Source organism: Tursiops truncatus, chromosome 6, assembly GCF_011762595.2.
Source record: "Tursiops truncatus isolate mTurTru1 chromosome 6, mTurTru1.mat.Y, whole genome shotgun sequence".
Taxonomy (NCBI): Eukaryota; Metazoa; Chordata; class Mammalia; order Artiodactyla; family Delphinidae; genus Tursiops; species Tursiops truncatus.
In genome coordinates, this window is record NC_047039.1 from 68,918,459 (window position 1) to 68,943,745 (window position 25,287).

At 36.1% G+C, this 25,287-nt stretch overlaps 1 protein-coding gene across 3 annotated transcripts in view; it reads left to right on the forward strand.

Annotated features, from left to right (window-relative positions):
- TMC1 (transmembrane channel like 1) overlaps window positions 1–25,287 on the forward strand; it is a 385,896-nt gene that overhangs the window by 266,882 nt on the left and 93,727 nt on the right. For all 3 annotated transcript variants that reach the window (XM_073806217.1, XM_073806218.1, XM_073806219.1), the window contains 3 exons: window positions 16,534–16,581; window positions 20,362–20,533; window positions 25,096–25,224. In XM_073806217.1, coding sequence (XP_073662318.1) covers window positions 16,534–16,581; window positions 20,362–20,533; window positions 25,096–25,224 — 349 coding nt within the window. The remainder of the gene's footprint in view (window positions 1–16,533; window positions 16,582–20,361; window positions 20,534–25,095; window positions 25,225–25,287) is intronic.

Below are 25,287 nucleotides of genomic sequence, written 5' to 3' on the forward strand. Positions count from 1 at the left end.
AAATGCTGTAGTGAGAAGACAGGAAATTAAAATATATATACACTACCAAACGTAAGGTAGATAGCTAGTGGGAAGCAGCCGCATAGCACAGGGAGATCAGCTCGGTGCTTTGGGACCGCCTGGAGGGGTGGGATAGGGAGGGTGGGAGGGAGGGAGACGCAGGAGGGAAGAGATATGGGAACATATGTATATGTATAACTGATTCACTTTGTTATAAAGCAGAAACTAACACACCATTGTAAAACAATTATACTCTAATAAAGATGTTAAAAAAATTTCAAGAGGAAAAATTTACAGTAGCTACTTTAAAAAGTGCTTTGATATTTAGAGGCACAAGAGATAGAGTTAAGGAAAACACAGGATCTTTTCTAAGGAAGTAAGGGAAGAGCCCTAAGGAAGCAGCCCTGATCTCTTTGGGCAGAGCTCTTCTCTATTCCCTCCATGGCCAGTGTCTCCTCCTTCCTGAGACTGGGCTCATGATCTTTCTTCCTCTTGGAAGGGTATAGGAAAGGCCCCAAGCAAGACTCAGGGGGAAATGTGGTAAGTCTGAGACTGGAAGGAAGTTACTGTGTTATAATCCCTATCGTTCATTGGTGGATTGGTTCATTCATTCATTTATTCACTTCACTCGTTCATGCTACAAATATTTACTGAGTGCTACGGTTTGCCAGGCACCAAGGAGAAAGAGTTGAAGAAGACCAACAAAGGTTGGTTCTGCCTTCCTGGAGCTTACTGCTTGTGGAGAAAATGAACAGTGGCTCAGTTAGCAAATAGCTAGATAACATAATGTCAGATGCTACAGTGCTATGAAGAAAACTAAAGCAGGGTAGAAGAACTAGTGACACCTGGCAGTTTTCGATTTCTCCATCTGTCTAGTTGCTCTTGCAACCTCAGTGAGGTGGCATGGCAAAGAAAATTTCCCGTGTTGACTTTCAAGTTAGGGCACTTTTCTACCCTATGTTCTTCCTCCAGCCTCTAAGGTCTAATCCCTTGGATTCTGCAGTGTAAGTCAGCTTCCTTCCTCTTAGTTGCCACACATTCACTATAAAAATGCACATGCACTACACTCCTTTGCGTGGATACACCAGACTTCTCTGTTTTCTCGTTTTCTAAATGTTGTAGAGATCGCTCATCTGCTGATATTCCTTCTTTCCCTTTGTGTTGTGGGTTAGTACCTTTTAAAATTTCTTCACTACCATGTGTAGTTAGATCTTGGGAGTAAAGGCAAACATATATACAACCCACTATATGTAAATGGACTTACCCACTTAATCTGTTTAAACATTGGGACAATAACACAACGACCACTGGGTTTCTCTGTGGACTCTGGACATTTTTAATCCCTGTAATTTTTCAATTGCTTAGCGGTAATATAGTCAGGTATGTTGAGTTGAAACAGACTGCCAGATATTTCTCCAGGAAAGATGGGTTTATTGGGGATCAGCAGAGAATTGCAATTAGGGGTCTGCAACCATGGTGAGCCATGTACAAGTCCCTGCATGGAAGGGAAGGAGAATGCTTTTTTAGAAAGGAGCAGGGGGAGGGATAAACTGGGAGATTGGGATTGAGATATGTACACTACTGTATATATAATAGATAACTAATAAGGATCTACTGTATAGCACAGGGAACTCTATGCAATACTCTGTAATGACCTATATGGGAAAAGAATCTAAAAAAGAGTGGATATATGTATAACTGATTCACTTTGGTGTGCACCTGAAACTAACACAGCATTGTAAATCAACTATACTCCAATAAAAATTATTAAAAACAAAATAGGAAAGGAAATTGAAAGGGCTTTAGTAAGCCAAGAGTCCATGGCTTTTCACTGGCTGAGTCTGTGCTAGGAAAGGAATCTGTCTTCTTCCTGTTGTGCTCTGTTTTGGTCACAGGGTGTGAGAGCTCCCCCTTCTGGCCTCCCAACTCTATTTAATTGAGGTTTCTATTTATTCATTTTTTACAGGTAACAGCACCTATTGTTATAAATTCCATCCCCCATCTTCTGTTTACCTCACCGGGGCTGTAAGTTCCTCTTTACCAATTCTAATTCTTTTTTAGAGATTCAGTTTAACTCTCAGAATTGTTCACAGGGAGCCTTCACCAATTTGTCAATTACGTGTAGAATTTTCTACCCAGTAACAGTTCCTACATGGGTTTCTGCTTGTAGGGTTTTGCGTTGGTAAGTTGCAGTTCTCTGTATTTGCCTGTCTCTGTCTCTAATTTGGGGGGGACAACAGTTTGCCCTGTGACCTCGATTCTCTGACAGATCTTAGAAGAGTTGTTGATTTTCAGTTTGTTCAGCTTTTTCTTGTTAGGATGGGAGTGATTTCCAATCTCTTTACATCTGGAGACTCAGTGTGAGTCTACCTTTTTTATGCACCTTGCTCTGACCATTTCAGTTCCCTGGGATGTTTCCTCTTTCTTAGCTCTTATTTTTGACATTAAGTATCAGGGTACTTACTTACATTCCACCTTACACCAACTATTTTATTTGTGCATAGCCTGTCTTCTAGCTAGACTGCACTTCCTGAAATGAAAGAAAAATATCTTATTTACTTTATGGTTCCCCAGATTTCATTAGATTAATATAGAGTTGAGTGTCTTCTGTATACCAGACACTGCCACATACATTTTACTTATTTAATTATCACAACACTACTGTGAAATTATTTGTTTTTACAGTTTGTTGAGATGAAAGCTGATGTGGCCTGTGGTCATGCTTTTTGAAGTGGCAGAGCTAGGTTTTGAACTCAGGTCTGCCTGATTCTAAGAATGAGACAGTTCCTTCAGCTAAGCTACAAAGCCCTTCCTAGTACTTTGTCTCCATAGACAGTTGTTGTATTCTTGTTCATTGAGTGAATTAATGGATGAATTATCTGGACATTTCACTACTGTTCTCTTCTCTGTAAAGTGAAGATGATGGCAGGTACCTGACCTAAGAATGAAATAGTCAACTGAGGTCTCTTACTTTGGTAACCAAGAGAAAGTAGAGTTAATTAACTGAAACTCTCTCCCATCACTTCTCCTTAAACTTCCAGAATGTCTCAGAGACATTTTTCTGAGCTCCATTGCAAGGTGGAACATTTTAGCCACTACTGAAGAAAGCACTAAACATTTTATGAGTTGGCTCTTTCTTCCTAACGTTGTTGGCTAAGTTCTGCCTGCTTTATTCCTGTTTTTTCATGATGTTTTATAATCTAGGCCTTCTTTACAGGGACACAGGGGTATGTTTTATAACTGCAAGGGTCAAGCAAGTAAGAGTTTGAATGAGATTCTAGGAGACATAGTGAAGCAGTAACCTCTTACTTTCTGTAGCTTTTTTTTTTTTTTCAAAAATTTCCCCCATTTTTTTTGTCTCCCTAAATCTCAGTCTTAAAATTAAAAAAAATAAAAAACGCAACTTTGCTTTTAAAAGTATCTTTAAAAATAAATATGGTAGGTATTCATTTACCTTAATAATTTGGAAATACAGAAAATGTCTAAAGAAGAAGAAACTGACTTCTCACAATCTCATCATCCAGTTGTGGCTACTAACATTTTGGCATATTTCATCTCAGCCTCCACCCCCTTTTTGCATAAGGCATTTATTTCAGATCACTTATATTCTGTAATATACTGAATTTTTATAATCTTTTTACATGATATGTCAAACATTTCTGAATATCATTAAAATACATATAAATATTATTTCTATTTAACAGATGCATAGTTAATTTATGTGACCATTCAAAACTGGTAATTCCATGTGGAATCAACTTGAGGTGATTGAATATGAAACAAAAAAGAAAGACAGGGGAGGCAGCCAAGGCTCTTGACTCATGTTTTTTTGTTTTTGCTTTTATGTATTTTTGGTTTTCTCCCCCCCATGTGACTGGAAGAAAAGAAATCAACTTACAGAATTCTAGAACATTTAGCATGAATAGATTTCTCATTTGGTCAAGATGGAGTACAGATACTGAATTTACTCTCCTTTCTGAAACAAAAAATGGACAAAATATATGAAACAACAGTTTTCAAGACATTTCACCTCAGACAACAAAGGATAGAGACCTCTAAGAGATGGAAAACAAATGAGGTGAACTCATGATTGCCCCAGCTGACTGTCTAGAGAAAGTCTCCTGGCCATGGTGCAGGTAGGTGGGGATATAAACAGAGACTAATGAGCTCTCTGAGTTGAGGAGATACAGCTTAGAGCCCAGGGAGACTGAGGCAGCTAAAATTCACAGGGAAGACTCCCAGAGAAGAGAAAGCTGGACAGAAAGAGAGAGAGAGTTCTGGAGATCTGCACTGTTCCTACTGACTTTTCAACTGAATAATGATCCATGCATGCAAGTGGTTGGGGAAAGAACCCCCAAAAGGATTAGAGGGAGCAATCACTAGAGCCTGCACAGGTCTGGGAATAGTTCCTCTTTCCACCAGCAAGAATATAAAACCTCAGAATTCATGCGATACCAGTAGAGTACTCAGAAGCATTTTTCCTCAGCAGTAGGGAAAAATTAGCCCTAGACCAAATGTTGTTCTAGTCCCACCTAACAGCTTAAAAGTGAGACTCTAAAGGATAAAACTGTTTTGAAGTAACTTAAATGCATACCAGAAAAAAAACTGAAGAATATTTATAGGAATATAAAAATATTTAACACCCCAATAAGGAAAAATTTATAATATCTATTATGTAATCAAATATTATCATGAATACAAAGAAGCATAAAAATACACATAATTATAAGAAAAATAAACATAATTGCCCCATAAATGACACAGATGATATATTTAGTAGACAAACAGTTATTATAACTATGTTACACACATTCAAGAGGCTAATGGGAAAATTAAGTAGCGGCATAGATGAAATTAAAAAGATAAAATTAAACTTCTGCAGATAAAAACTGCAGTGTCTGAGATGAAGCATATGGTACATGGGATTAACATCAGATTAGATATTGCAAAAGAAAAGATTAGTGAACTTGAAAATATGTATGACAATAGTAGCACAAAGTCTGGAAGGGAAGAAATAGAAACATACCGGTGTAAGGTTTTACACTATACATGAAACGGTATATCACTTGAAGATAGACTATTATTAAGTACCACTTTACCCTAAATCAGCCACTCAATATAGCATCAGAAAGAGTATAGATAGTAAGCCATAAGAGACAGTAAACTAGAATCACTGGGAAAGTCAGTTCATCCAAAAGAAGGCTGAAAAGAGGAAAGCAAAAACAAAGAGATCGGACAAACAAAAATTAAATAGCGAGAGGATGGATTTAAGCCCAATTATGTAGATGTGCACATTAAATGTAAATGGTCTAAATACCCAAATTAACAGTGAGAAACTGTCAGATTAGATTCAAAAATCAAGATTCAACTATATGTTGTCTATGAGAAACCCACTTTCAGTATAAAGATACAAATAGGTTAACAGTAAAAAGGATGGAAACAAAAAGTCATATGAAACTAATCAAAAGAAAGCTGGAGTGACCATGTTAATACTGGTTGAGTTCTATTTCAGATCAAAGAATATTACCAGGAATAAAGAATGCCATTTCATACAGATAGGGATAAATTTATCAAGAGGAAATAACAAATTTAAACATTTATATACCTAATAACAGAACTTCAAAATACATAAAGCAAATACTGATAGAACTGCAAGGAAAAATAGGCAAATTGATTATTATAGTCAGATTTCAGCACCCTTTTTTGTAATAATTGATAGAACAAGCAAAAAAATTAATAAGCATATAGAAGACCTCCACAACACTATCAACCATGTTGAACTAATTGAAATTTATATAACTCCACCTAAGAAAAACAGAATACACACTCTTTTCAAAAGCATATAGAACATCTAGCAAGATAGACCATATTCTAGGTCATAAAATAAATCTCAATATGTTTGAAAAGATTCAGATTATACAGAGTATATTCTCTGACTATGGTGAAATTAAATTAGAACTCAATAGCAAAAGATATCTGGAAAATCCCCCCAAATTTGGAAAGTAAATATCACACTTCTAAATAACCCTTGGGTCAAATAATAAATCAGAAAAATTAGAAAGTGTTTTGAACTGAATTAAAATAAACACATAGCATTTCAAAATTTTTGAGAAGCAGCTAAAACAGTATTTAAAAGAAAATTTGTAGTATTATACACCTAGATTAGAAAAAAGGAAAGGTCTCAAATCAGTAATCCTAGTTTCTACTTTAAGAAACCAAAAAGAAAAGGAGTAAATAAAACTCAAAATTAGCAGAAGAAAGTAGGTAATAAGGGCTAAAGCTGAAATCAGTAGAAAACAAAATCAATAGAGAAAATGACACCAAAAACTTGTTCTTTGAGAAGATCAATAAAATTGATAAACCACTGGCCAGACTAATCAGGAATTTATCAAGAGGAAATAATAATTTTAATTAAACAGTTATTCACCTAGTAACAGAATACAGAAATGAGGGAGGAGACATCACTACAAATTCTATAGATAATGAAGGAATAATAAGGCAATATTATGAACAACTCATGACAATAAATTTGACAACTTAGGTAAATTGTACAAATTACTTGTATGATAGCCTACTAAAGCTCACTCAAGAAGAAACAGATAACCTGAATAGAAACTGAATTTATTGTTTAAAACTGCCCCACAAGAATATATCAAGGTTCTAATTGCTTCCCTGGAGAATTCTTTCTACTCAAGGAATCAGACAGACATTCTAAGAAAACCACAGACCAATGTATAAAAACAACAATCAGAAACTGAAATTTTACAAATACCATTTACAATCAGAAAAAAATTACAAAGCACTTAGAAACAAATCTGATCAAAGTGGTGTAAGACCCGAACACTGAAAACTACAAAACATTGCTGAAAGGAATTAAAGAGGATCTAAATAAATGGTTATACTCATTTATGGATTGAAGATTCAATATTGTTATCAATTCTCCCCAAACTGATTTGTAGATTCAACACAATTCCAATCAATATCTTAGTTGGCTTTTACAATTTTTTTTGCGTAAATTGACAAGCTGATTCTAAAATGTGTATAGAAATGCAAAGAACCTAGAAGAGGCTAAACATCTTTGTAAAAGAAGAAGAAACTTGGAAGACATATTTGCCCTCATGGTTCATTATGAAGCTATAGTAATTAAGACAGTGTATTGGCATAATGGTGGACAATCAAAAGAAGACAGTTTCTAGGTCGCGAGAGTTATAGTTCCTAAAAGAAGATGGCAGGCTCATATTAACTTTCCCCATTCCCTCGGGATGCCTCAAAGTAGTGGTTCCCAAAGCATGGTTTGAAAACTAGCAATATTATTAACATCACCTGGAAGCTTTTTAGAAAAGGCAATTATTGGGACCACCTACTGAATCAATATTTGTGGGAGAGGCCCAGGAATCTGTGTTTTCATAAGCTCTCCAGGTGATTCTGAGGCACAGTAAAGCTTTAGAAAGTACTGCCTAGGCCTCTCCCTGCTACAAATCCTCCAGGATTTGGGAGACAGGAGAAGAGGTTTGGAGACAGTGGCATAACTCAGTGTCACAGAGTGAAGAAGAAAACTGATGGCCTTTGACCACGGAATCCATTAAAACATACTCTCAATGCTGCCAGGCTGAGCTGATGAATAAAAAATAAGCTAATCTCATTTCTGGCCATTAGGCTATTGAAGATAATCGGGCTACAAGGTGAGCAATCAACTTTACCAAGCACAGGCAGTTGGCACAATGTGTTGCTTGGAACTAACTTACTGTAAGTAGATGGTTGAGAATAATGCAGAGGCCATGAAGAGAAATCCACGATTCTGAAATTTTCCTTAAGTCTTTTAAAATTCTCTTTCTCTCTGTCTCTCTCTCTCCCTCTCTTCCGCACACACTAAAACACATACACACACATGCATTCACAGTGACATCTCATGACACATGAGACAGGATGTGGAACTGAACAGTTCTGACGAATGTCTGAGTGATAAGATCACCTTCAAGAGACAAGAGCTGAAAGTCTATTCTGGCTCAGTAAGACCTAGGAACTAGTCTCTTGGGGAATACTTGATTACGTTACGTAGGCCAAATAGTTTCTGACGTTAGCATTAGAGCTTTAGTCCTACCTTCAACTGCCTGAAGAATGTACTATATTGGATTAGGAAACTGAGCCTCATGTAGTCTGGTCCTGCTTTCTGGATTTAGGATGTGGCTTGTCTCAATAACCAAAGTAAGTCCATCTCACGGAAAGAAAAGGAAGGGATAATGGGGAGTTAAAATTGTAATGAGCCCCTGAATTTATTTGTTGCTCTTTTAAAGGGGTCTCCTCTTTTTTTTTTTTTTTTTTTTTTGCGGTATGCGGGCCTCTCACCGCTGCGGGCTCCCCTGTCGCGGAGCACAGGCTCCGGACACGCAGGCCCAGCGGCCATGGCCCACTGGCTCAGCCGCTCCGCGGCATGCGGGACCTTCCCGGACCGGGGCACAAACCCGCATCCCCTGCACCGGCAGGTGGACTCCCAACCACTGCGCCACCAGGGAAGCCCTAGAGGGGTCTCCTCTTAATCAGCACCAGCTTTCTTTCCTACCTCCCACCTGGCTGTCATAGAACTAGGTATAGATCTTAACGTTTAACTATTGCCCTTCCCTGTGGGACATAATGGTTACAATTGTACTCCCAACCTTCTGGCATTTAATCAAGATAAAGTTGATCACCTTTAACTGAAAACAAAAAATCACTTATAATCAGAATACTGATATATTAGCAGGGACAAGATCCCAACTTTTAGTGGACTTGGCAGACTGTCAGGTACTGTCTTAAGTACTCCCCACCCTACCCCTCTATTTTTCTATTGACAGAGAGTCATAATAATTTGTCCTGTGGATGCCAGTTGCTTTTTGTTCAACTTAAACCTGTGCTACAAGTGCTTCTTCAATCGCTGCAATCAAAAGTTTCCTAGTGAAGTTGCCCATTGGCTTAGGCAGCACGACTTTCAACGCTGGTTGGCATCATAAACAGGCATGGTGAGAGGTAGCTAAGAGTATCAAGAAACGGAGAGTTTAGGGTAATATTTTATTTCTTGTCTTTATCTTTTGATGATTAGTCTTTAACATAATCTCAGACTGAATACTGTGGCAATTTTCCTACTTGCAGAGTGCAAAATATTAAGGTAACAGTCTAAGTAGATGTGTCTTTCTGTCTTACTAGAATTTTAGGTGAAAGATGTCAAAATTTTGTGTTTAAGTATGTGTTATAAAGCATTTGAACAATCCTTGTCGATTATTATAACCTTTGCTATGTGCCAGGCACTATATTATGTACAATGCATGCATTTGTTACTACATTTAGTTCTCCTTGTATAATGGTTATTATTCCTTCCTTTCTCTAAGGCATAGAGGATTTAAATAAATTATCCAAAGTTATGGCATAAAATTGTGGCAGAGCCAAAACTCAAATATGATTTTGTCTGAGTTAAAAACTCAGGTTTTCTGCTAGAGCCAGCTGCCAACTTGAAAATTCTGAGTTGTCTTTTCTAGTTCTAGGATATGAATGCAATAGTCTTAGGAACCGAAATGAACAAAAGTCCTTTTTTAGGACTAGGCCAGTCATGGAAATAAACTTTGTTCTTTTTTGGGGGCCACACTGCACAGCTTGTGAGATCTTAGTTCTCCAGCCAGGGATTGAACCCGGGTCCACAGCGGTGAAAGTCCAAGTCTTAACCACTGGACCACCAGGGAATTCCCTAAACTTTGTTCTTTATGACCATGATCTTGAAGGAATTGGAATTAATCCAAATGGAATCAAGTAGTGAAACACGTTTATTTATATTGATTAGTCTCCTGCCTATTTCCAGAAATATTTGAAGAAACGTGACAAAAAGCGAATATCCCGAAATTCCCTAATGAGCATAATCTCATTCTCTTATGAACTCTAATAGATCTTTTGCTTGTATTTCTCTGGTGGAACTTGCCATTATATCTTGTGTTATTGTTTCTAGTATTTGTCTACTTCCATCAAGTTGATCCTGAAGGCAGATACTCTTTGTATTAGGATTCTTCCGAGAAACAAACCAATAGGTTCACTCTCTCTCACACACACATTTAATTTCACGAGATTCACCTGTAAAAAGCATTACTCCAATTAACAAACCATCTAGTGTTAATTTGAGATAGAGATGGCTGAAGTGCTTCTTCTTTCAGATGTTAAATCTCCATCCTACCATTGTGGATTACTAACTAGGGTACTCAGATGTTAACCAGCTGCCCATAGGATATAAATTAACACATATACCACATTTTATGTGGGCTATTTCAATAAAATGACAGACTACATACAAACTACTTAAGGGTTTAGTCTTATTGAATATTATAAATTGAGCCTGTGAGGAAAAAATTGGCATGGGTGGATAGGTGGTCACAATGCTTATAAACTCCTGAGGGCATCTAGTATTCAGAATTCCTTTTCATTAACTGAAGACAATGTTAGCTAATATATCTAGTCCGTAGCAAATCCTATAAAGTGTAATTCTTCCTAAGCAGCTAAAGAACAGAAAAAAGAATGATTCATTCTAGTCAATAATTTGCTTTTTCTTTTTTTTTAAGAAAAAATAAACTAAATTATTTCATCCTTACTCCTATTAATATTTTGTCAGAGAGACGAGTTCTAAATTTCAGAAAACAAATCCAAGTTCTAAGCTGCTCTCATTTTCTTTTTTCTGCCTCTGTCTTCTGTTGCAGCACTTCTCTCACCAATCAGCCTTCATCCTGACTCTGCCCCCACTGCCTTTTGTTCTTTAGAAGACACTCATTAACATTTGCTAATGTATGCTAATGAGAAGTAATTAGCATCTTCTCTGTGAACAAAAGCTGGTGCTAAGAAGGATGTGTAAAGACCGTACAGAGTTCGGCCAGCCTTGCTTCAAGCTTCTTTATGCTCTGAGGACAATCGTCTACTTTCAGTTGTTTCACAGTTCTTGTGTTTTTTGTTTGTTTTGTTTTGTTTGTTTACCCGTGAATCCTGACAACCCTTCTTCTTCATGATTGGGAATATTACAGAAATGCTGCGGGGACAGAAGGATTCCTTTTGGTTCTAAGCAATCCAAGGATATATAAGTATAGCCACCAAGGGTTTATAGCACACTATTTTCATCTGGTTAGTAGCCACAGAAACTCACACAAGAGAACGTATTTTCATTTCAGCACACTTATTTACAGTGGTTGCCCTTTATGGCGGTAATTGCAATGTGAGAGCACACACTCTGAATATATATTATGACAACAGGGTTAAATAAGAAATGTCCTTTGCCCCAAAATAATCTGAATGCAAAGAAAGACTCACCACTTACTTTTCTGTAACCACAGAGAGCTCTAAATGCCTTTGTAAATAGCTATTTATTTACTGAATATGTGTAGTTTAAAAAAAGTCAACCCTCCAAACCACATAGAATAAGAGTTGTTTTTGTTCTTTCTGTAGACCAGTGGTGTCAAGAAATATCTAATTGCAGTTTCTCACAAATACTCCTGTATATAATTTACCATTTGAAGAACTATGCTTCATCATTTCATATTTGCTCTTGTGGCTCAGAGGTGGTAGAACTTGGAAACATACCAGCTACCCATTTCATTCAGCCTGTTTAATTTTAATTTCATGTAACATAAAAACAGAAGGAAAAATTGCCAAACTATTCGGGGTGCATCCCCTTCCCCTCTTCTTATGTGTATAAAAAAAAATTATTTTCATTGTGAAAGGATAGAAGGGGAATCTTTATTTTGAGTGAATTTTCTATTTTTCTTTTTGTTAGTCTCTCTGGAACCTCGTAGTAAAACGTGTTTCTCCACAGACTTCATTCTCTTCCTGTATTCCTCAATGCAACTACAATATGTTATATTGTGTTTTTAATAAAGCAGGCATCAGCAGCTATTTATTCTCTGCTTCTTAAGGACTAAAGAGCCTCAAAAATAAATATTATCTAAAAGGAAAAACATTAGAGAATGACAGCTACTGTTTTTTGTTTTTTGTTTTTTGCCTGCCCCGTCTCCTTCTTTGGTGAGTCTTACCAAAAACCAAAATTATTATTGTTTTTTGTAATTTTATAACCACAGTGATTTAAAATAACTATTTCGTATCTCCAAGATATCATAATGTTTGAAAATATGACCAGCCTTTTGGCATTTATTATACAAGTTTCCATCAGAGTGTTCTTGAACATATGTGCCCCATGGTTTTTTTCAATGGTCTTAAGGAAGACCTTATGGTTTTAAGGTTTTTAATGGTATTAAGGAAAGGTACTGGCACCTGCAGAAAGAGTATCAGCCTAGGTCTGTCACATTAAACCTTTCCCCCAGATACCTTGTGTATATTTAAGTGTAATGATCTCATTCTGTTATTTCCACTCCTGAGGATTTTTTAAATGTCTTATAGTTTACAGGTTCATTAAGGTATTTGATTGACATAAGAGCTAAATAATTATTCTTTTTACTCATTGGCTTCCAAAATATCATGCTCGATTCCATCATTTGAAGGAGTTGGGATTGTTACAAACAAATGTCATGAATATCTTCTTATCTGACCTAAAAGTAGCAAAAATAAAAGGAGCTGCTGATTTAAACTGAGTCAGATTTTATGTCCTGGGTAGATATTTGAGAGGAAGAAGAATCACATTCCATCATTTTTGTTCACTTTCACAGAGAGTGGCTTCTGTTCCTTACTTAACACCCACCAATAATAGTTTTTTCATAAATGAATGGAAGCCGAGTGCTGTGCCATTCTCTACAGGGGAAATGATACTTCAGTATGTTTTGGTGACTCCATCTCTTCAAATTAAACTACTGAACTTCAACTGTTCGTACCTAAGCTATTCTCCCTAGAGCCTCCTATCTCCTTTCCTTGAAACTCCACCCGCTGCTGCCCAGGCCGAAAACGTTGGAATTGTCCTTGATTCTTCTCTTCCTCTCATATTCCACATTATATCACATACTGATGACATGGGTTCTTCAGCTAAGATTTGGAAATGTGCTTGTTATGGCATAGATTAACATCTGTCTCAGGGCAGTTTATTCTGAGATGAAAGGTACCTCATTTATTTTTTATTTATTTTTTCTTAGGTAATACAATTCAAATTTAATTAATGAGCGGTTTCTACCATTTCGCAAGAGAACATGAAAATGTGTGTATATGCACAGTTTTGATAATGGCAGTGCCTTTTTTAAAATATCAAAGTTAATTTACTTCCCCTTATTGTATATAAATTTTCACATCATTTTTCCATTTTTTAAAAGGTTATACTCCATTTATAGTTATTATAAAATATTGGCTATATTCCCTGGAAATGTATCCCATTTTATATGCGAGGAGCTGATGTTGACATTTCCTCACACACAAAGGAACCCTACAAAGAAACACACTAGTACATTGCTAATAAACATAATTAGTACATTGCTGGTATAACCCAAGTAAACTTGAGTTTAGGTATGAGTTATAAAGTTATTCTTTTGCATCAAATAGCAAGACTCCTTAAGGACGGTTATTTCCTTCTACAGTTTACAAACTCCTACTCCAGAGCACTTTGCTCTGTAGACCCTTGTAAATGCACAATAAATGCTGATTGAATAAATGAATTTTCAGTTTCCAAAGTAATGACCTGGTGCTACAATAATCCCTTCAAAAACTAGAGGAACAGGCAATATCATTAAACTCTTCCTGCCACTGGGCCACTGATACTGAAGAAGCATAAAATGCTTTCAGTACTATAGATTGAAAAAGAAAGCCTGGAACAACATCCACTTTTCTGAACGATTCCAATGCCTCTGAAATGTGACATTTTGCTGTTGTTTCCTTTTACTGTTTTTAATTACTGTGTCTATTTGCATGAAATGAGGATCTGGGTTGCCTAGGAGTTCATCTGCTCCTATTGCATATTCCTCTCTTAAATAAGCGTACTTCAATGCAGTTTTGCTTGCTGCCTTCAACATTTAGACAGGAAACCACTCCCCCCCTTCACTGTCCTCCCATCACTCCCCAGGAGAGAGGTTATTTTTAAAGTACATAATCAATAGGCTTTGGGAAGCATCCAGAACATGAGGGTGGTCATATGATTGGGAGCAAGCTACTAAGGACTGCTGAGAGAAGGGATGGCAATAGGCCGTGCCGAAAATTGTCTGAGAAGGGAAAGACAGTCTGTAACTCCCATTTAAGTGTTCTGAGTTATTCTTTTGCACAGGCTTTTGTCTGGGAGGGGCTTCTTAGATTGGTTCTTCAGCAACGCTTTGAGTTGCAGGAGATGCAGATCAGCATTGACAGTTGCTTTTCAGACCAAATAGTGTTCCATTAAAATTAAGCTTGGTCTGAGGCTCTTGATGGAGTCTTCAATCTCCTGGTCAGGGTGCTGCTGTTTAGTTCTTGATGCCGATGATGCCTTTGCTGAGGGTTTGAGTCAATAATAAACCAATTATGATCACAGTAACTATAAAAACAACTGTTTCATGGCCCCTGACTCAGCTTCCAGACAAAAGGAATGCTGTTGAATAAAGAAGGCACCTACTGAAAATGTGCAGATGATCATGCACAGATGAGTATCACTGTTGGAAAGTCACCTGAAGAGGAGTAAAGGAGCTATTTCTGCAATACTCTCCATTACATCACTCAGAAACCGTAGCTCTTTTTTCTTCTTTACTTGCAACCACAGGGCTATCTCCCCTTATGGATTTTTAGGTTTTATTTAATGGCCATTTATAACTATCCTTCCTGTACCTGAAAAGATGACCTATGACTCCAGCTCTGCTTTTTCTCTCCCCTGCTTGTCAGAGGAAATTGATTTCTTGCTCATCTCCTTAGCTTGGGACATTTCATTCTACTACTTTTGTTTAATATATGATCCTTCCTAAAGATTTGCTTGTATTTCTAGTTGTTTAGAATTTTCTTCCATTTCATTATTTAACTTTATTTAATCATGTCTAGTGAGTTGATTATTACAAATCATTATAGCATTTTATGTGAATTTTTGCTTTGGCTATGCATGGTGCAAAAGAGGCTATGTGTCAGACTTTGCTGTTTGTCCTCAGCTGTTTCTATATTATGCACGCTGATCAGACCTTGCTCTAGGGCTAATCTTATATCATTAAGATGCCTTCCTGAGTGAATTCTTCTTTGGCTGAAGAAACTTGGTGGCAGCATTAATTGCAAATAAAGACCATGGACTATTGTTGAATATAAAATATCTCTGAGAAGTGTCTGCCTTCACTATTGCGAACTCTCAGTAGTGACATAAAGACCTTTGTCCTGTGCAGATCCAGTTACAACCGGCGACAGAAGGCATATGTCCACTCTGAACAAAACAACACTTATTTTCATATTCTATGGCTGATGTTGAGTGATAACATTTTTGCATATCCTAAAAATTTTTACGCAGATGCTGTTTAAAGGCAAAAAGTGCTTTTACAATAATCTTCTTTGTGAATGGAATTTAAACTCTGAATGTGCTGCCTTTTCAATATGCCTGTCAAGTTCTGAATAATAACCTTTGACAGTGCTGAGCAGAAACAAAACCAGAGGTTGTTTCCTCTGTTCACAGCAACATCGTTTGTTATCTTTGCTTTTTGGACTTATGCCCATCCACCTTAAATAAAAATATGTAAATTAATATTTTAAATGAGTTACTAGACTCATGGTTTAAAGAAATAGTCTACTGTAAGTTTTACCATGGCAATTTGCAGATCTTTGTCTCTGGCTGTCTCAACCTGTGATGAATGGACAGTAGTTGACAAGGGGAAAAAATCTGCCAATTAATATATTTTCCTATATTACTGTACCAGTAAAATTTTATAAAATTTTTATATGCCTTTATAAAAATGGAGCAAATCTAAACACAAGATGCTGAGGTTGAGGTGAGGAGTAGACAGAAGAGGTGTTCTTTGTCTTGGAAAGAACTGTAGAATCACCTGTCTCCACATAGTCAAGGTAAATCATATATGGGAAGATTTAAGCTGTCTGCATATAATACCTATAGAAATAATTCAAATAGGAAGTATCAGGTTTTAAGCATTTTTGAAAGATTCTTTGACACTGGGTACCTGGTCATAATGAAATATTGTCTATTTTAATAACTTTATTTGTAATAACCAAGTGATTTGTGCATGTGTATATAGCTTTGCCAACAATTCCTTTTACCATAGAATGAAATGACCCAACACACCCTAAGTCTGCTTATTGCAGTACAGAATTTATTTTGGTTGAAGTTATTTTGAATTGAGTTGACAGGTTTATGATTGGTATGTTTTGCAAATCGTTGAAGACGATGAAGCAGAGATGTCCTTGCACAGCACTGTATAAGATATTGTAGCTGTATATCTTTAATAAACAATGCTTATTTTGACAAGTTTATTGAAAAAATTTATTAACTGCACAAAAAACTTTACAATGAAAATAATAACAGTAAAAACCAGTTATTAACAATTGTACCATCATTTAAAGAATTGATGGTATTTAAAAAATACCATTTAAAAATGGTATTTAAAAAATACCATTTAAAAAATATTTAAAGAATATTTTTTCTTTCTTCAACAGTGCAAATCCAAGTGGAGGAAAAAGAAGATGATACTGAGGAAAGTTCAAGTAAGTGGGGATGGACATATCCCCACTTGGGATATGTTTCCTGTGGAATAGTGGTGAATTCAGGGGATTCATCCTCTTATCTTGTGGGAATATGCTACCATATGCAAGCAGAGGAGCATGTGTGGATGACTTTCGATGGTCTCACAAAAGAGATCAAGACCATCAAACAGAATCTCTACTCGAGATTCCATTCAGTTGGCACACACACATTCCACCCAATTTATAATTTACTCATGAGTAAGTAGATGGTAGTTCAGAAAAAATTTGCTCTTTTATTTCTTTACTATTTTCCCCCATGAAAATCTTTGTCCTAAAAGCTTTTCTCTAAGGCTGAATCTATTACAATATAACAGATTGACCTTTTTGACTGAACTGATCAGGTGGTTCAATAAAAATGAAAAAACCTGTTCTTTTGTACTGAATTCATGGGTATTTTGTCGGAATTGCTCTGTTGTTTTTACTTTGAGTAGGTTCAGCTCAAGAGCTGTGACCCCTTTCCAGGCATGCAGACCCCTCATGGACTGGAACAGAGAAAGATCATTATATGAGCAAAAGTTTTGAGTTTACCAAAACTGAAAGAGCAGCATCTCAAGAAGAGTTCAATCAGAGAATACATCAACACTGTCAATTAAAAACCTGAGCCCAACATGACAGCCAGTGAATGTTCATGATGACAGTTGGTTTCATTAATTTGGTACATTTTACATGAAAACAGCCCAGAGTCTCACATAGATCCTAGATGCTATGACTTGACTGCTGTTGGGGAGGAAAAGTAATTTTTGCTCTACCCTCCTGAGTTCTTAGCTATAATATAAGACAGTTTAACAAGAAAAAAACCAAAACAAACCAGAAGTTTATTAACACATACACCTCATGTATACATGGGAGATATCCAGGAAAATGAATAACTGTGAGGTGGCTTAAAATTTAGATTTGAACACCATCTAAAGAGGGGAGAGGGAGGGCATGTAGGTCTCTTGAGAGAGAATAAATAAGTTTTAGGAGAATAGATGGGAATTATGATAGTTTATGATAAAGTGTGTCTGCATGTGGTGTTGACCTATAGTCTCCTCTCCTGTGATAATAGTCTATCTTCCTTGGGGATGAAACTCCTGGGGAGGGGATTTATGACAGTTGAGCTCCTTTTGGAGACTCTGTCTTTAAGCAGCTAAGAGAAGTTCAGAGAAAATCTCTTCCTGCATTTGCTGTTTTTCAAGTGCTACAGCTCAAAATAGTCAATACACCAAAGTGGCATATTTTGGGGTGGTATATTCAGAATGCCTTTTTGACGTGGTATATTTTGCTACCCTTCAAAACTGAATCAAGCCCATTCCAAAAGGTAATGTATGCAAATCCACATTTAGTAGGCAACTGTAAAACATTCCTTTTTTAAGAATTTGAATATTTGGAAACTAGTTAAAACACTAAATAAAGACCTTTTTGTTCTAAGTGCTAAAATATAAATATAATAATACACTTTTCATCCATGGTCAAACTCTGCAAGCTTAATAGTTTAGCCTTAATATGAAATATACTAAAATGCAGGGTAATAAGTGGCTGCTAGAGTTTTCGAGCTATTTGTGGGTGAAATTGTTTCTCAGTTCCTATGAGGCTGTGTTCTTTCTATAATTAGTGACTAAAATGAACAATAAAGGCTGGGTAAATTTTCAGAATGCCAGAGTGGGGTTCAAATAACATATAACATTTGCCACAGTATTTAACAAATGGAAACTCATTCTTGGTTTTGATGACAAAATATAGTTTTCCAAACCCGGTTAGAAAAGTTACTCTCTGTTAGTCAAACTTTAGTAATAATGGTAATATTTAGATCTTAGATTTGAAATCTCAATAAAAAAATTTTGATAAGTAATGTTAAAAAGATAATAAAAAATAACAAAAAGATTTTAAAAGATAAAATAATGACACACACATATGTAAAAATTAAGACATTTGACTAATAAATGAGGAATCTGGTGAGGCATTTATAGCAGTTACCAGTTAAAGGAAAATTCAAAGAACAGATATATTTATAGATCAGGAATATTTAAATGATTGTGCAAATAAGGCATGACTGTTTTGGGGATTTTTTCTTTCATTTTCTTTTTCGGTAGTGGAAGGTTGTCTCTGCATTAAGCAGAGTTCACTTGCTTGTCTACAGACAAGAACTATTTTGCATTGCTATCTAGTTATCCGTAACTTACAAGGTTACAAAATAGCTTCCATAGAATCAGAATCAGGTAACACAGAAGGGTATGGTGCAGACAATTCATAGTTTTCCATTAAAGCACAAATTTTTCCCTAAGTAGCTTCTATTTAAGAAGATAGTGATAATTATGAGTAATATTTGTTTTTTGTAATAAACATCAGAAGTTGACTCTAAATATCAGAAGTTAAAAAACAAAAGTGAAAGTGAAGTAGGATGTATGTCATAACGGTGAAGGAAGGAACTGAATTCTCCCTCTACTCTTTACCTGAAAGCTTCCGAAGAAGTTATGGACATATAAGGCATTAATTGTTAGTTGATGAATAAAATAAAATAATGTCATTTCTCTCAGTTTTGTATTAAATTTACAAGTTATTTATATCTATTTCTAATCAAAAAGATAAAATGATCAAGCAAAGGTATTTACTATCAGTTTCATTTAAGAAACAGGAAGAAATATCTAGGCAAAAGAAGAAATATTTGAAGTCAAGAATGAGAATAATTTTACATAAAATAGGTAAGCAACAAGGATTTACTGTGTAACACAGGGAACTGTATTCAATATCTTGTAAAAACCTATAAAGGGAAATAATCTGAAAAATATATATATGTATGTATAATTGAATCACTTGCGGTATACCTGAAACTTACACAGTACTGTAAATCAACTATACTTCAATTTTTTTGAAAAAGTAAAAAAAAGAAAAAGAATGAGAATAATTTGAATTAGGAGGAATGTCAAGGCATACATTAATTTCTTCAAAATTATTCTGGTTTGTAGCATTTCCTTGTCATTCTTATTCTTTGTTCTGAGATAGAAGTAGTATTAGCACATAGTGGTTAAACATTCAACCCTTATGTGTTGAATTGGTAACCTATAAACTTGGTCTGAGAGATCATGGTGTGATATTAAACTCCAACTCATCTAGTTACCCAAGTAAATGAAGGCTGGAATTCTAAGCATTATTAGAATTTGGGGATCGACACTGACATATGAGTAGATAAACCACAAGAAATGAGAATTTAGATAAATGTATTTATTTATTTTAAATTTATTTATTTATTTATTGGCTGTGTTGGGTCTATGTTGTGGGCTTTCTCTAGTTGTGGCGAGCAGGGGCTACTCTTCGTTGAGGTGCACACGCTTCTCGTTGCGGTGGCTTCTCTTTGTTGCAGAGCATGGGCTCTAGGCACGTGGGCTTCAGTAGTTATGGCATGCGGGCTCAGAAGTTGTGGCTCGCGGGCTCTAGAGCACAGGCTCAGTAGTTGTGGTGCAAGGGCTTAGTTGCTCTGCAGTATGTGGGATCTTCCCGGATCAGGGCTCGAACCTGTGTCCCCTGCATTGACAGGCAGACTCTCAACCACTGCGCCACTTATCTAGGGGAGTCCCTAGATAAATGTAATTAAGTGGCAGGCTATGAAATATATATGGCATGGTGCGTCTTATCTTGATATGACAAATTGCTGGATTATGGTCTCAGATGTGTGACAATGATAATTAAAAAGTAAGAATACATTTGGTAGTGGGAGAGCACTTTTCTGATACTGCTCACTGAAGCATTAACTGCTGTGTTTAGGTGAAGAGGAAGAGGAGGAGGAAGACAAACTACCTCGAAGAGAGAGCATGAGACCAAAGAGGAAACGGACCAGAGATGTCATCAATGAAGATGACCCAGAACCTGAACCAGAGGATGAAGAAACGAGGAAGGCCAGAGAAAAAGAGAGAAGGAGGAGGATGAGGAGAGGAGAGTAAGTTAGTTCTTATCTGAAATTGCTTCTCATTCAGAAGTGCCTGATGCTGAAAGACGACCACTCCCTTAGGCACTCCCTGGCCTTAAAATTGGTAATTAAACCTACTTTCAGAAAAACAGGCTTCATCTGCCATTTTACTCCACTTAGTTAATGTATTTTGACATTAAAATAGAATTGTAAAATGAATATATATTAAGAATGGACTTATGAGAAATTCCCTTATGAGAGATCTGAATTGTCATAGGTCATTGACATATTTAGTTAATTTAAATATTTTAAAGTTATCCCATTAGTTAAGTGCATCGTTACTGAAGTTAAGTGAAAAACTCCTTAACAATGAACCCAAATCACTTATCTTACAGAGCAGGGGTTGGCCAACCATGGTTAATTCCAACCCAAGGGCTAAGAATGATTCTTACAGTTTTAATAAAACTGTAATTTAAAAAAAAACAAAGAGGAATATGGGACAGAGCTGTATATAGCTTCCAAAGTCTAAAATATTAACTATCTGTCCCTTTACAAAGGATTGGGATTGTCATTTCCTTTTTAATATAACCCTTTGTCTTTCAGTTCTACCAGGCCAACGTTTTTCTGAGTGCTGTCTTTGTGTAGAATAATATATTAAATGCTGTTTAGGAAAAAATCCAAGAAAATAATTTTCTAGTCTTTGCTTTCTGGAAAATTGCAGATGGCAGGCAGGTAGGAAAAGTGTGCATGTAAAACACATTTACTAATAGAAAACCTAGACCCCTTGGAAAGGATTTAAGAGAATAGCTCCTCTGCCACCCCAGGTGGGGCATGGGAATCACCATGAGGTGATGGGATCTCCTCTGAAACAGTCCTAAAACTTTAAATGGTGAGGAACTTTCCAAGATAGCCTCCCAAGATGACACATTGCAGTACTCAATAACAAGCTATTATTTTCCTCTTCATAAGTAATTGTAATTAAATACAACTATGTGAACATTTTGTCAGGTAGAGAAGCTTAGCATTAATAGACGATGGTTCCTTTTAAAATAAGAGTAGCCCTACCCATTTCTTCATTATATTTTTGTTGATTTAAGTTTTTAAATCTCTCTCTTCCTCTTCTTTCTCTTCTTCCTTTTTCTCCTTCTCCTCCCCAAGTTCCTCCTCTTTCTTCTCTTTGAATACTAAGACATCACCTGCTTTACGTTTTGACTCTGGCATTTTTTATGTCTATCGTCCTTTCAAGTATTTTTATGCTTTGTTCTTTTCAAAAACAGAACACCCTTTTAAGTTCCATGTCTTATTGTGATTGTTATTGCTATTATTATGTAGTAATATTTCCTACTAGCAAAGCTTATGCCTTCTGACAGTGGTATTTCATTGAGAAAACATCACCAATAGACATATGCATGATATAGGTTGTGTTCCACAATTTGCTTTTCCTCTCCACTTGTGCCTCAGAGATGTCCTTTTTAAAAGATGACTTGGGTGGGAATTCCTCTTGTCTCCTGGTCTGTTCAAGGCCCTCACGTCAGTGTTCAACCTCTAGAAATAGGACCATATGAATCAACTGGGTCTTGGCCCCTGTTACTTGGGGCAGTCTTGTCCCAGTGAAAGTGTCTGTCCTTAGCTGATCCTACTCTCATCCTGATTCTGAGAAGCCAGAATCACCCCTGGTTCCCTCCCTCCCCACTTCTCCACAGAGCCAACTAAATCCAAGGTTGTAATGTTAACCGTCTTTGGAGTTGGTTAAAAAACACTGCCTCGTTTGGCATTTTGGAGTATTTCTAATAATATTACAGGCTTTTCTTGACCCAGTTTTAAGTGAGTAAGTAATATGTTCATAGCACTGAGAAATTCAGCACGTTATACCTCCTTTTTCCTAACAACTGTTGTTTAAATAAATCAAACCTAAGATAGAAAGCCATTCTTACACAGATTAGCCCTAAATTTTAGAAGATAAAGCATGTCAGTGCTATGCCCTTTTAATATGATTAGTGCTTTCTTTGAGTGGTTCCTAGAAAAGCAGTTTCCCTGTAATACAGTGTTTTAGTTATGCATGATCATATTTTAATTATGCAAAAATGTAATATTTTAATTACCTGCATATTTGAAGGTAACTTAGCCGGCAACAGCTATACCTTGTAGCATAGCATGATCTTCCTGGAGCAATCAACAATTAACAACAAAGACTTTAAAAATATACCAGTCTAAGATCATTTAGTGTAGGAATAAATGTCTTTCTATAACATTCTAATCTTGGAAGACATTGTTATATTTTAGTATATTTGATGGTAATCCAATATACAGAAAAACTCTGTACATAAACATTTATTCAATAAATATTTATCCAGCTCCACTTCTGTGGAAGATAATTTGCTAATTTCTTTGGAAGATATGGATATGATTATGCAATTGCCTGCATTCTCTAGAAATTCATAATATAGTAAGGGAGAGGCCACTTAGACACAAATTATTATGAAATAAGACAGTATAAATGTGCCAGAGAAGTACAAAGTGATTTAGAGTCTTAGAGAAAAGTATTCTCATAGGGATAATCAGAAAAGGGTATTGAAGACATTTCATATCATTTTTGAAGGAATCATAGAATTTGAATATGTTAAACATACAAAGTACTGGGTTTAAGATAGCAGGAAACTACGTAATTAATGTTAGGAATGTAGAGAAATGTAGAGAAATAAGCTTTAGTTACATGGTAAATCCAAACATCAAATAGATCATTCTTTCATTCTTTGTGAGTATTTTATTATGGTTGTATAGCACCATAGGATTTTATATAATAAATATCAAATAATTAAAATAGAAACAACCTAATGGCAATCAGAGTTGTATCTTAGTGGAGGGTATTTCCATAGTTCTCTCGAACCAGGATTACTATTCTAAGCAAAATGTCTGCATCGGTCAAAAAAAAAACAAAGTATCTATGACAAGTGTATTTTAGAGGGTTAATTTAAATTTTTGTTTCAGTAATCATGACCTGATTAAAAACTCTGGATTGGTAGGAAAGAAAGGAGATTGCGAAGTCATTTTATAAGGTGGGCTGTAAAATTATGGGTATGTCCTCCTATCATTCAGCTGAAACTTTCAAAAACATCTTTTGCCATAGCCCTACTATGTGTGGTCATGAGTTTAGTGAACAACAAAATATGTTTCTGACTAACACTGAGTCAGATTACATTTTTTTTGTCAGTCAGGGTCTAGTTAGGAGAAAGAAACTCCAACAGTTAATTGAAGAGAGAGTATTTAATAAGAGGACTGTTTAGTAGATATAAATAATTGCTAACTAGGTTACTGGAAAGGTGAAAGAGAACACGAAGTATCGTGGTGACGGCAACTATAGGAAGCAAATAGCATACTAGGGGCTGGAGGAACAACGGAAAGAGGTTGGAATTAAAACTTAAAAGCATAGAGGAGAGACCCACGGAGCTGAAACTATTGCAGAGGGGGGCGATGCTCAAGGGGTGCTGGTGTCTACTGGGAGAATGATGAAGCTGGTTCTGCTAGTGTTGGAAAAGTCGGAAACTAGTTTCACCTGCAGCTATGGGAAGGCCCTGCAGCTCTTGGGGTGAAGAAGCATCACTAAAGAGTAAACATCACCACAGGAAGCAAACAGGAAACCAAAGAAAGGAAAGACGTAGTCCCTTCTTAGTGTCTTCTATGGGCAGCCGAAAAATGAGCCAACTGACAAACCAGAAATGTACCCTACAGAGTCACAGCCACAGCATCACAATATTAAGTATAGAAGGGTAAATTTGAAGTTAAGCAACAACAGCTCATAACTGAAACAATCTATTACCAAAAAAAAAAAAGGATCTCTGCAATAGGCCATTACATTCCTCAATTTAAAAATCACGTTGTTCATGTTTAGATTTTGTTTTCTTTGAGTTTTGGACCCTTTGATATTTTTGCAATACTAGGAACACAGAAAAGAAAAGATACATCTCATTTGCTCAGTAAGAAACTAAATTCCTTTGAAGGCCTCTTCAAAGGATTCACTTCTGTCAAATATACTTCAAGTTGAATTTTATCAATTGAAGTTTTGAGTTTAATTAACAGATTAAAGTTACCTTTGAGGAATAGATTTTTAAATTTTTTCCTATTTCAGTTTTTCTCTTTCTCTCGAGACAGGGCTAACAAATTTTTTAAGGGCACTTCAAAGACATGCTCACCTCTAATTTACTATCCTTGTTGAAAAATAAAGTTTTTAAATGAAATGTAGAATTGGTGGGGGAAGGTGTACAGGGGAACAAAGAAGAGAAGAAAATATATTGATAGATCTGTAACTGTTTCCACACATTTTCTAGTTCTGAGAATTTGAGACTATGGACATAAAATGGTTTCAGTACTTCAGAATGTAAACACTATTGTTTAAAGTTATATTTCCAGAAATCCTGCATCACTGTTCAGATACAAGCACTAAGGCTTGTGGATCTCAGCACACACCATATATAGTCAAGTTGCTATACATTGATCATCTGAGTATCTCATAGCATTCTTTAAGTTTGGAAGTCAAGCAAAACTTAACTTTACTAAAGGAGGTTTTTTTTTGTTTGTTTGTTTTCTGTTTTAAGGGAAGAAGAAGAAGAAATTGATGAAGAGGAATTGGAAAGATTGAAGGCAGAGTTAGATGAGAATAGACAAATGATTGCTACTGTCAAATGCAAGCCTTGGAAAATGGAAAAGAAAATTGAAGTTCTCAAGTATGTTGCCACTTTTCAAAATTAGAAACATTTTCCCTGCTATTGATCTCCCAAATTCTCTGA